The sequence below is a fragment of the Tachyglossus aculeatus genome, chromosome X3 (genome assembly GCF_015852505.1).
Source record: "Tachyglossus aculeatus isolate mTacAcu1 chromosome X3, mTacAcu1.pri, whole genome shotgun sequence".
In the NCBI taxonomy this organism is placed as follows: Eukaryota; Metazoa; Chordata; class Mammalia; order Monotremata; family Tachyglossidae; genus Tachyglossus; species Tachyglossus aculeatus.
The window spans coordinates 35,027,324-35,040,201 of NC_052099.1; the positions used below are offsets into that span (position 1 = coordinate 35,027,324).

Sequence of the window (12,878 nt, forward strand, 5' to 3'; positions counted from 1 at the left end):
TATTTCTCTTTTGTAGTTCCAGATCAGGCAAAACACTCATTCCTCACCTGCCAAAGTCGATGTAATGAATTCCAACCAGTTCTGCGCTATCTGAGCTCAAATATGCAGCTCAACAATGTTTTGAGGCTTGAAAAAGGTTTTCCACAGTCTGGGAACTCAAAAACAACAAAATGGATCATATTTGCACTTTCCAAAATGGAAAAAAATTCTGGGAAAAAGAACAGAGGGTGGTGAGTACTGGTTCAAAGGGGAACCGTCTCAAAAAAACCAGGCAACGGAGAGTCAGGGTAGGGAATGATGGTTAGCAGAATCCTGAGTAAAGCAGGCCAACGTTGCCCGGGAAAGCTTGGGGGAAAAATTCAACAATTGGTGGGCTGCTGCATGTTGTGTTCCGCAACACACGGAAGGCAGTGCGGGAATGTCCAGTAACAACCTTGGCCATGTCATAATATGTGACTTCTTTTGTGCTTGGCTTGTAGCTTTAAATGGATATTTATGGGTTTCTGAGGGAGATGCACTCGGTAGGGAATCTGTAGTTCATTTTTCTCTCTCCTTCCCTGCAGCCTCACATTTTCTCCTGCCTTCACAACATCTGTACTTTGATGTCCCCCGACAGCTCAAACTTAACATGTCCGAAGCAGAATCCCTCATCTTCCAACTGAAACCCTGTCTTCCTCCTGACTTTCCCGTCACTGTAGACAGCACTACCAACCTCTCTGTCTCACTAGCCCATAACCTTGGCATTATCTGGAATTCATCTCTCCCGCTCAATCTCCATAGCCTGACTCTAAATTCTGTCGGTTCTACCTTCACAGTATTGCTGAATTCTGTGCTTTCCTCCCAATCAAAACTGCTGCTGCGTTGATCCAAACACTTACCTTATCCCGCCTTGACTATTGCATCAGCCTCCTCGCTGACTTCCCTGCCTCCTGTTCCTCCCTACTCCAGTCCATTCTTCACTCTGATGCCCAGATCATTTTTCTGAAAAAAGTTCAGTCTGTGTCTCCCCACTCCATCCACCTCCACATCAAACAGACACTCCTTACCATTGGCTTTAGAACACTCAGTCAGCATACCCCCTCCTACGCTACCTCTCTGATTTGCTACTATAATCCAGCCTGCTCATTTCACTGCTATAACTCTATTTATTCTGACGATTTTGACACCTGTCTACATGTCTGGTTTTGTTGTCTGTCTCCCCATTCTTGACTGTGAGCCTATTGTTGGGTAGGGACCATCTCTATATGTTGCTGACTTATACTTCCCAAGCGCTTAGTTCAGTGCTCTGCACACAGTAAGCGCTCAATAGATACAATTGAATGAATGAATGAATGAATGAATGCTGTTTAACACCAACTGACTCACTGTAGCTCACTCTCGTCTAACTCGCCGCTGGCCCCTTGCCCGTGTCCTGCCTCTGGCCTGAACCTCCTTCCCTCTGCAGATCTGATAGACCACCACTCTCCCCATTTCAAAGCCTTATTAAAATCACATCTCCTCCGAAGGGCCTTCCCTGACTAAGCCCTCATTTCCCCTACTCCCTCTCTGCTTTCAGATAGAGATCACTATGAAGTACTTTAATATCCAGTAATCTTCACTCTTGACTCTCCCACCTCCTTCCTCTCCCTCATGTTTTCTTCTGATCTGGCACTTCCTCCCTCCCACCTCCTTCCCTCCCACCAAGCCCACCAGACCACAGTTCTTTCCCCCATTCAGAGCCCTTAGAAAATCCCTCCTTCTCTTCCAACAAGTCTGACCGGATTAACTCCCAACACCCTGAGTCAGATAATAATAATAATAATTGGCATTTGTTAAGCACTTACTATGAGCAAAGCACTGTTCTAAGCGCTGGGGAGGATACAGGGTGATCAGGTTGTCCCACGGGCTCACAGTCTTAATCCCCGTTTTACAGATGAGGTAACTGAGGCCCAGAGAAGTTAAGTGACTTGCCCAAGATCACACAGCAGACATATGGCGGAGTCAGGATTCGAACCCATGACCTCTGACTCCAAAGCCCGTGCTCTTTCCACTGAGCCACGAGATCAACCCAACAGCCATAAAGTTGCGCCTAGCACTTGTGGATGTATATCTATCCTTCCTCAACGTGTGAGAAATGGCTGGGAAGAGTGCCTTGAGTGTCTGTCTGTATCCATGTGTGAATCTTTGTTTATTATTATCCTTATAATTACTAAGATACTTTTTAAGCACTTACTATGTGTCAAGCACTGTTTTCTGAGCCTGAAGTAGAAACAAGTTAATCAGATTGGACACAGTCCCTATCCCACACAGGACTCACAGTCTAAGTAGGAGAGAGAACAGGTATTGAATCCCCATTTTACAGTTGAGGAAACTGAGGCACAGAGAAGTTAAGTGACTTGCCCAAGGTTACAAAACAATCAATTGGCAGAACTAGGATTAGAACCCAGGACCTCAGACTCTCAGGCCTGCGCTCTTTCCACTAGGCCATGCTGCTTCTATTCAGTTGTACAGTCAGACGATCAGTGGTATTAATGGAGCACTTGCCATGTGCAGAGCATTGTTCTAAGCACTTGGGAGAGTACAGCAGAGTTGGTAGATAAGTTCTCTGCCCACAAGGAACTTACAGTCTCGAGGGGGTGACAGACATTAAAATAAAGTATGAATATGGACATAAATGTTGTAGGTCTGAGGGTGCAAATAAAGGGTACAAATCCAAGTGCAAGCATGATGCAGAAGGGAGAGGGAATAGGGGAAAGGAGGGCTTACTTGGGGTAGGCTTCTTGGAGCAGATGTGACTTTAATGAGACTTACAGATGGAGAGAGTGGTGATCTGTTGGATATAAAGAGGGATAGAGTTCCGGGTCAGAGGCAGGATGTACATTCATTCGTTCATTCAATCGTATTTATTGATCGCTTACTGTATGCAGAGCACTGTACTAAGCTCTTGGGAGAGTATAGTATAACAATAAAACAGAGACATTCTGTGCCCGCAACGATCTTACAGTCTAGAGGAGGAGACAGACATTAAGAGAAATTCAATCATATTTATTGAGCGCTTACTGTGTGCAGAGCACTGTACTAAGCACTTGGAAAGTACAATTCGGCAACAAATAGAGAAAATCCCTACCCAACAATGAGCTCACAGTCTAGAAATAAATTACAGATATGTACATAAGTACCGTGGGGCTGGGCCAGGGGAAAGAATGAAGGGAGCAAATCAGGGTGACGCAGAGGGAGTGGGAGAAGAGGAAAGGAAGGTTTAGTAAGGGAAGGCCTCTTGGAAATGTGCCTTCAATAAGTCTTTGAAGGTGGAGAGGGTAATTGTCGGATTTGGGGAGGGAGGGAGTTCAAGGCTAGAAGGAGGACATGCGCGAGGGGCTGGTGGCCAGATAGACAAGACCGGGGTACAGGGAGAAAGTATTAGAGGAGCGAAGTGATGTGGGAAAGGGGTCTGTGGTGAGATAGAGGAGATTGAGGTACAGTGAGGAGGTTGGCATTGTAGCAGTGAAGTGAATGGGCTGGATTGTCATAGGAAATCAGTAAGGTAAGATAGGAGAGGGCAAGGTGACTGAGTGCTTATAGTCTCAGTGGTAAGAAGTTTCTGTTTGTTACAGAGATGGATGGACAACCCCTGAAGTTTATCGAAGAGTGGGGAAACACGGACTAGGGGTTTTTAGAAAGATGATCCCGGCAGCAGAAGAAAGTATTGACCAGAGTGGGGAGAGGCAGGAGTCAGGGAGGTCAGCAAGGAGGCTGATGCAGTGGTCAAGGCAGGATAGGATAACTGCTTGGATCAGCTTAGTAGATGTTTAGGTGGAGCGATTAGTGTGGATTTTCTCGATGTTACGAAGGTTTGAACCAACAGGAACTGGGGACAGATTGAATATGTGGGTTGAATGAAAGAGATGAGTCAAGGATAACACCAAGGTGTGATAGGGAGGGTGTTGGTGGTGGTGTCTACAGTGATGGGAAGCCAGGGGGAGGACAAGACCAGGGTGAGAAGATGAGGACTTTGTTTTGGGCATGTTGAGTTTGAGATATTGGCGAGACATTCAAATAGGGATGTTCTGAAAGCAAGTGGAAGTATGAGGCTGCAGAGCAGGTGAGGTCAGTGCTGGAGAGGTAAATCTGAGAATCATCTGCGTTCTGCTTAGAGATGGTAGTTGAAACCACGGGAGCGAATGAGTTCTCCGATGGAGTGGGTTTAGACGGAGGATAGAAGGGGACCCAGAATTGAGCCGTGAAGGGGTCCCGCAGGCGATGGGAGGAAGAGGACGGAGTACAAGCAGCCAGAGAGGAGAAGAATCAGGAGAGGACAGTGTCCGTGAAGCCGAGGTTGGATAATGTTTCCAGTAGGAGGGGATGGTCCACAATGTCAAAGCTAGCTGAGAAGTCGAGGGGGATTGAGATGGAGTAGAGGCCATTGCATTTGACAAGAAGGAGGTTATTGCCACTTCACTTCTCTGTGCCTCAGTTCCCTCATCTGTAAAATGGTGGTTGAAGACTGCGAGTCCCACGTGGGACAACCTGCTTACCTTGTATAATAATAATGGTATTTGTTAAGCACTTACTATGTGCCAAACACTGTTCTCATTTAGAACAGTGCTTGGCCTCTAAACTGTAAGCCTGTTGTGGCCAGGGATTGTCTCTCTTTATTGCTGTATTGTACTTTCCAAGCACTTAGTATAGTGCTTTGCACATAGTCAGTGCTCAATAAATACGAAGGAATGAATGGCACATAATAAGTGCTTAACAAATACCATCACTATTATCATCATCATTATTATTATTATTAGTGATCTTTGAGAGAGTGGTTTCCAAGGATCGAAGGGGACATAAACCAGATTGGAGGGAGGGGTCAAGATTAGAGGAAAAAAAGTGGAGGCCACGATCACCCAACAAGAGACACCTGTGTCTCTCTGGTGTCTGAAGGGCGGCACTTCCTGTCCGTAATAATGATTATGGTACTTAAGCGCTTACTATGTGCCAGGCACTGTAATAATAATAATAATAATATTATTATTATTATGGTATGTGCTAAACTCCTCACCCTCAGCTTCAGGGCTCTCCATCACCTTGCCCCCTCCTACCTCACCTCCCTTCTCTCCTTCTACAGCCCAGCCTGCACCCTTCACTCTTCTGCCGCTAATCTCCTTGTTCTGGCCTGTCCCGTCGTCGACCCCCGGCCCACGTCATCCCCCTGGCCTGGAATGCCCTCCCTCCGCACATCTGCCAGGCTAGCTCTCTTCCTCCCTTCAAAGCCCTACAGAGAGCTCACCTCCTCCAGGAGGCCTTCCCAGACTGAGCCCCCTCCTTCCTCTCCCCCTCCTCCTCTCCCCATCCCCCCTGCCTTACCTCCTTCCCCTCCCCACACCACCCGTATATATGTATATGTGTTTGTACGTATTCATTACTCTATTTTATTTGTACATATTCATTCTATTTATTTTATGTTGTTAATATGTTTTGTTTTGTTGTCTGTCTCCCTCTTCTAGACTGTGAGCCCACTGTTGGGTAGGGACCATCTCTATGCGTTGCCAACTTGTACTTCCCAAGCGCTTAGTACAGTGCTCTGCACACAGTAAGCGCTCAGTAACTACGATTGAATGAATAAGAGCTCACTGTGTGCCAGGCACTGTTTTAAGCGCTGGGATAGATACCAGATAATCAGGTTGGACACAGTCCCAGTCCCACATGGGGCTCCCAGTCTCAATGTCCACTTTACAGATGGGGTCACCGAGGCCCAGAGGGAGGGAGGGAGGGAAGGAGGGCCAGCCACTTCCTCGCCAGCTGTTTGATGCCGGTCCGAAAAGGAAGTCCCCGTTTCCTCCCGCCGGCTCTGCCCGACGCCCTCCCGGGCCTCCCTCTCGGCTGGGCCGGGATCGGCCGATCCCGGGACCGTCCGGGGCCCGACACAGACGGCGGGGCCGCCCCCACAACTCCGCCCCTCCGCCAAGCTCGCTCTCTTCCTCCCTTCAAAGCCCTACTGGGAGCTCACCTCCTCCAGGAGGCCTTCCCACACTCAGCCCCCTCCTTCCTCTCCCCCTCCCCATCCCCCCGCCTTACCTCCTTCCCCTCCCCACAGCACCTGTATATGTGTTTGTACAGATTTATGACTCTATTTTACTTGTACATATTTACTATTCTATTTATTTTATTTTGTTAATGTTTTGTTTTGTTGTCTGTCTCCCCCTTCTAGACTGTGAGCCCGCCGTTGGGTAGGGACCGTCTCTCTGTGTTGCCAACTTGTACTTCCCAAACGCTTAGTACAGTGCTCTGCACACAGTAAGCGCTCAATAAATACGATTGAACAACAAAAACGCCCCCGCAGAGCCCCGCCCGCAGACGGCCACGCCCCCCCTCCGAGCCCCCGCCCACAAGCAGAGAAGCAGCGGGGCTCAGTGGAAAGAGCCCGGGCTTTGGAGTCAGAGGTCAGGGGTTCAAACCCCGGCTCTGCCAATTGTCAGCTGGGTGACTTTGGGCAAGTCACTTCACCTTTCTGGGCCTCAGTTACATCATCTGTAAAATGGGGATTAAGACTGTCAGCCCCCCACCTGATCACCTTGTAACCTCCCCAGCGCTTAGAGCAGTGCTTTGCACATAGTAAGCGCTTAATAAATGCCATCATTATTATTATTATTATTATTAAACGCCCCATCCGAGTCCCGCCCACAGACGGACACAGCCCCCGTGCTGACTCCGCCCCTTCCCCCACTCCACCCTTCGCCCCATGACTCCCCCGCGGCCCACCTGCCCCACTCACCCCTGTCGTCCTCGCTCATTCATCCATTTAATCGTATTTATTGAGTACTTACTGTGTGCAGAGCACTATACTAAGCGCTTGGGAAGTACAAGTCAGCAACAGATAGGGATGGCCCCCACCCAACAACGGGCTCCCAGTCTAGTCACAGTCATTCATGGATCCAGACTGTCCCCCTCCGTCCTGTCCCGCCCTGCCTGGCCACCACCGACCGCTCAATAAATATCACTGAGTGAATGAATGGACCACCCACGCAGCCCAGCCTGGATTTTGGGAGGCTCCCTGGGGACGGGCCTGGCGCGGTAGGAAGGACAGAAAAAGAGAGGGCGAGGTGGCCGGAGGCGGGGAGGGAAGGAGGAGGGTCAGGTGTGACTCACACGTCCTCGGAGGCTCACGGAGTACTTGGCCCCGGCGGGGACACCAGCGATTTCCATCCTGCCTGCCGCCCGCCCATCTGCCCATCACAACTGACAGCCCCTGGAGGACAGGGCACACTTGGCTTGCTTCGCTGGACTTGCTCTGGCCTCCGTTGGTGCTTAGACCAGACCATAGAGAAGCAGCGTGACCTAGTGGCAAGAGCCCAGGCTTGGGAATCGGAGGACGGGGGTTCTAATCCCGGCTCCGCCACTTGTCGGCTGTGTGACCTTGGGGCAAGTCACTTCACTTCTCTGGGCCTCAGTTACCTCATCGGCAAAGTGGGGATTAAGTCTGTGAGCCCAATGTGGGACAACCTGATTACCTTGTATCTACCCCAGCACTTAGAACAGTGCTTGGCACACAGTAAGCGCTAGTCAAATACCATCATCATCATTATTATTATTACTATCAGCGGTTGATGTGTTGACCGGGGAATCATGCTGGCCTCGGTAGAGAGAGAAGGTGCCCCTGGCAGGCCGCACGTGTTCCTCTGCCTGCCGGATCATCCGCTCCAGAGACAGCACCGGGTTTTCCCTCAGGTGTCGGGATCCTGGGGGTCTGGGTCTCCCAGCTCCCACCCCTCCCGCTGACGTTCCTGTTTGTGCTTCTCTTTCCTTCCCAGGACGCCTTTGTGGAGCTGTATGGAGAGCCGGTGCGGCCGAGGCTGGATCTCTCGTGGCTTTCTCTCAAGACCCTGCTAAGCCTGATTGTGGTGGGAGCCTGCATCACCTTGGGGGCTTACTTTGGGCACAAGTGAAACCCCCACGGGCTAGGGCGCGGACTTCCCACCCCTCACCAAACTGCTAAAGTGGCCCTTTTGTGAGGCACAGAATGGACATCGTGGGCGTCGTACGAGGAGAACACACTGCCCACCTAAAATGTTGTCAGTTACTTCCTGCCAAAAGGAAATGTCACCTGTTTTCACATGGTGAAGAAAGAGATTTATTTATTTAAGGCATTTACGTTACACCTCCTGACTTCTGACACTCTGCTGCTTGTGGCAAATGCCACTCAATAGAGCTTCCTAGAAAATCCCTCGGGCCTGCCCTGCTGTCAAGACCGCACCTCCCAGGTCCCCTGTGTTCACACCCGCCGGCAGGACCACACGCCTCCAAAAACCTTATGTTCCTGTATCCACTGGCAGGACCGCATCTCGGAAATCCCTGTGCCCACGCTTGCTGGCAGAACCGCACTTCCCAAATCCCTGTGCCCGCACCCGTTGGCAGGACCACACTTCCAAAATCCCTTTGCCGGCACCCGCTGGTAAGACCGCATCTCAGAAATCCCTTTGCCTACATCCCCCGGAGGGTCCATACCTTGGAAATCCTTGTGTCCATGCCCACTGACAGAACTGTACCTCAGAAATCCTTATCCCCAACACCCCCCCACCACCCGACACGCCCCAGGAGGACCGCACCTTAGAAGAGCCAGCACCCAGCTTGCCTGCCTGCCCCCAGAGTTGCTGTTCCTTTTAATCCTGTTCTCTCGCCCTGAGGATTTGAATCTTGAGAGAAAGGGAACCCCAGTTGGGAGACGGCCATTTCCTGCCAAAAGAGAAGCCAAGCACTTGGTCTCTTCAGCACAGAGGGCAGCTTGTCCCCTCGCACCTGGAGAACAACATTGCCGGTGGGGCCGACCTGACCAGGACTCTCCCCAGGGGCAGAGGGAGAGATGGGTTTCGAGCGGGCATATTTTTTTAAGCTATATTTTTTTAAGCTAACTCCAGGTTAAGGTAGCAAAGAGCCAATTGGTCCCATTGTCCTGAAGGCAGAAAGAAATCGATTGTTAGGGAGACTGGTTAATTCGAACATGCAAATGCTCAGCTGTGTACCAGCCAGCATGGCCGGAGCCTTGGGGGAGCAGGGATGGAAGCCTTGTACACGCAGGGAAGGTGGTGGATGGTCTGAGAATCCTTCATCACCAGTATAGGTCCAGAAGGAGGAGGCACCAGGGCCCGCCTCCTCAAGGGAAGACGCACCGGCCAGTTCAGCCTGGCTGGCACGTCCCAGCTAGCATGTCGCAGCCAGCAGCTCTGCCTTGCCACAAGGCCGGGGCAGCCCCTCGTCCTTGTGGTCGCCACCTCGAGATCCTTCCCAGTCACGGGATGTGCCAAACCCGGAAGCTGCAGAGCTACAAAGTCCCCGACAAGGAAGAGGCTCCAGCCCAGCTTGGCGGGCTCCATTGCGCTTTTTTCAGTCACCTAAACTGGCATCTGGCCATTTTCAATCGCAAGTGTGGAGTTTTGGAACTAGAGTTTCTCACGGAGGCCATTTCTTATAAAGACTGTCAACTGGAGATAGAAACGGCTGAGGATGCCACCGTCCATTTTCTCCATCATCCATCCCAGTGTCCCACCTGTCCTACCACCTATCTGTGTGCCCCACCGTTTGCCATCTGTCCCACTGCCTGACCATCTGTCCCTTGACCGCCCATCCTTCCTGGTGCCCCTCTATCTGTCCATCCAATCCACCTTCCATCCCAATGCCTCACTGCCTCCCCATCCACTCGTCCATCCGTGTGCCCCACCTCTCATTGGGCAGCTGCTTGACCATGGCCCAAACAAAGGAAAGTGCCACCGGGAGAGGGTGACCCACTAACCCCTTTAGGCCAGAGATTGGACCTAGGAACCCGTGCCTCCGGCGCTGCCCCCTCTGCGGGGACAGGGTTGGGGATTTGGCTGGAGTAGCAGGTTGGGGTGGAGCGGGGCCACGGGGGCCGTGCACACCTGGCCCGAAAGGTCCCTGCCATGAGGGACGACTGATCGTCCACAGACGTCCCCGCTGCCCTTCTTGTGGCTGCCTTGTGCCCGAGGACCTGGTTCCCGCCAGATGGCCCGGGAGTCAGTGGACATCCTGCAGCCATGGCCCCCTGACTGGCCGAAACAACAGAAAGGGGACAGTGAGTCAATTAGTCAATCAGTCATATTTATTGAACGCTTACTGTGTGCAGAGCACTGTTACTAAGCACTTAGGAGAGTATAGTACAGAAGAGTAGGTAGACACGATCCCTGCCCACAAGAGAGCTAGATACCTGCTCAGCTGTTAAGTCAGGACACAATCTCATTAAGCGTAGAAACAGTCTCGGGTCGCTCATGGAATAACTTTGTGGCATTAGAAACCATTTCTATGTATTAACTATGGAATGTATTATGTTCAGTGTTTAATGCTGTAGTTGACGTGTTTTCAAAGCTGCTTATTTTTTAGATTTGTGCATCTCAGCATCCTATTTAGTTCTGGCCTCTACACTATTTGGTAGAAAAGATGACGAGAATGTTACATTTTGTATTTTAATATTTCAGAAAGATATAATGGAACAAGATTTCCTCTTAATCTCTGCTGGCTGAAAATCCTGCTCACTCATTTGATGTCGTGCATGCTTGCACTAAGTCCGCAAAAAGGAAGCCATGAAATGTGACAGCTATAGCCGTGCCCTGTTCTGGGTCATCCTCCCAGCGAGGGAGCGGTTCCTGGAGCCAATCTAAAGCGGACAGTGGGTCACCTTGGTCGGGGTGGCTGGGGGAACCTGCTCGGGGTCCAGTGGAGGACCCATCAGAGGGATGGCTAGGCCCATGGGATCCATCCCCTGAAGCCAGAGCTTTGCCAAGGGTAAGCAGCCGGGTCTAGGGGAGATTGGCTGCTCTGCCGTTTCCCTTTAGGGGCCACCCCGATTTATGGCACCTCACAGGGTAGGGTCAGGGGACACTGTTTGGAATGGGCCATCTTCCAGCCTAATCCCTAATGATGGCGGCCCTTGGGGATTCTGAAAGAGAGGAAGGGCACCGAGGGGGTCAGCCCTCAGCTTCGGAAGACCTCGGCCTGAGGCATTGAGCACAATCAGTGGGGGGATGACTTGACCTTGCAGTGGTCAATTGTGCAATGTTTCTGACTCTAGCTAGGAACGAGTGACGAACATTGAAGCCAGGTCCCGGCCGTTGTGATGACACGGTTGCCGTTAGATGGAGCCTCAAGACTCCAGGGGCCGAGCATCCCAAGTTGCTTTAGAAGCCGGGTGACGAGTACATTTCAGTGTCAAGTCAAAGGGATGGCATGTGGCATCTAGGCTTATCTGGGCCTCCCCGGGGCTGGGGGGAGGAGGGGGTAGTGCAACAGCTGTGCCCAAACCCTGGCCCGTGGGGCTGCAGGGTTAATTCACTTTAACTGGGGCCCATGTGGGGGGGTGGGGGGGGGCAAATACGCTTCATGGGAAGCCGCTGCCACCTGGTTAGCGTTGAACATGTTGGGGCAGTGAACGCGTAGAAGGGCTTCAATCCACCTAGTTTCTTTCTCCTTCTGTCTCAGAGGGCAGCTGCATGATCTGCCCTTTGGCCTCATCCAGCAGCAGACACCTCCACCCACCTCATGGCAGGCAGAAATCCACTCGGAGCCATCCGTCCACCACCCCTCACCCCAGATTGGAGGGAGAGGGACCAGAGGTTCCCCGGGGGGCGGCGGGGGGAGGGACATGGTGAGCCTTCTGCCCCCTTGGGGGAAATGGTTGTTATGGTGGTGGGGCCAGGGTAGGGGTGTTGGGTTGAGGAGCCTGCCAGATCCTACCAGGGCCCCCACAAAACCCCAACAAGCTGGCACACCTGAGCCTGTTCACACCTGCCCAGGATGCAGAATCCAGGATGTGTCCAGGCCCCATGAATCAAGTCTTCTAGGTCCGCGTGGCCCCGCTGCCTCGGTCCTGGCACGGGCCCAGGCCTGGTTGGGGGCCGGGGGAGAGGAGGCCCAAGGGCAGGGGACACGCTGGAACAGTCCAACCACTCTCGAGCCCGGGGACCTGTTTCAACGGATCTGTTCAGAGCCTCTCCACTGCGGGGCCGGGATGCCCATCCTTATCCAAACTGATGGGGTGGGGGACACCCGGCAGTTGGGTGACGCTCCAGTGGAGAGGGAGCCCCTTCTCCAGATCACAGTACAGCAGGTCTCTGTACAAGCCACCCATCGGCACCTGTTGGCATCTGTGGTGGGGCTTGGGAAGAGCCCGTTAGAGAAACAAAGAGCGACTGCAGCGGGGTGGGGGTGGGGGGCTTGCCAGAAAGGTGACTGCTATGATTCCAACCGAACAAACGGAACATTTGGGCTCCAGATGTATTTCCAGCCTTGCAAACAGCCAAGTGTCTGTCTGGTTTGGAGATTCTACTTTCTACTAAGTAGAAAGCAGAGAAGCAGCGTGGCTCAGTGGAAAGAGCACGGGCTTTGGAATCAGAGGTCATGGGTTCGAATCCCGGCTCGGCCACATGCCTGCTGTGTGACCCTGGACAAGTCACTTCACTTCTCTGAGCCTCAGTTACCTCATCTGTAAAATGGGTATTATGACTGTGACCCCCACGTGGGATAACCTGATCACCTTGTATCCCCCCCCAGCGCTTAGAACAGTGCTTTGCACATAGTAAGTGCTTAACAAATGCCATTATTATTATTATTTATTATTACTAACAGCAAGAGGAAAATCCACTTCCCTTCCGTGGATGATTTTCCACTCCACCCGCTGGACTTCAGCCAGCCAGCACCAGCCGATCATCGCAGGTGAACATGGGCTCCCCAATCCATCAATCAATCCACCCATCAGTGATGCTTATTGAGCACTTACTGTGTGCAGAGCACTGTACTAAATGCTCAGGAGAGTACACTCCAAAAGAGCTGGACCTGGTAGTGTGTCCCAGAGAGGCCATTCCTCGGCTGCCCTACCCCCGTGAGGCAGGATGGTGCTGGGTCAG

At 51.9% G+C, this 12,878-nt stretch overlaps 1 protein-coding gene across 1 annotated transcript in view; it reads left to right on the top strand.

Annotated features, from left to right (window-relative positions):
* BCL2 (BCL2 apoptosis regulator) overlaps positions 1–10,490 on the top strand; it is a 62,807-nt gene extending 52,317 nt beyond the window's left edge. Inside the window, exon 4 of the mRNA XM_038770298.1 lies at positions 7,779–10,490. Coding sequence (XP_038626226.1) covers positions 7,779–7,913 — 135 coding nt within the window. The 3' untranslated portion in view covers positions 7,914–10,490. The remainder of the gene's footprint in view (positions 1–7,778) is intronic.
* The last annotated feature ends 2,388 nt before the right edge of the window (positions 10,491–12,878 follow it).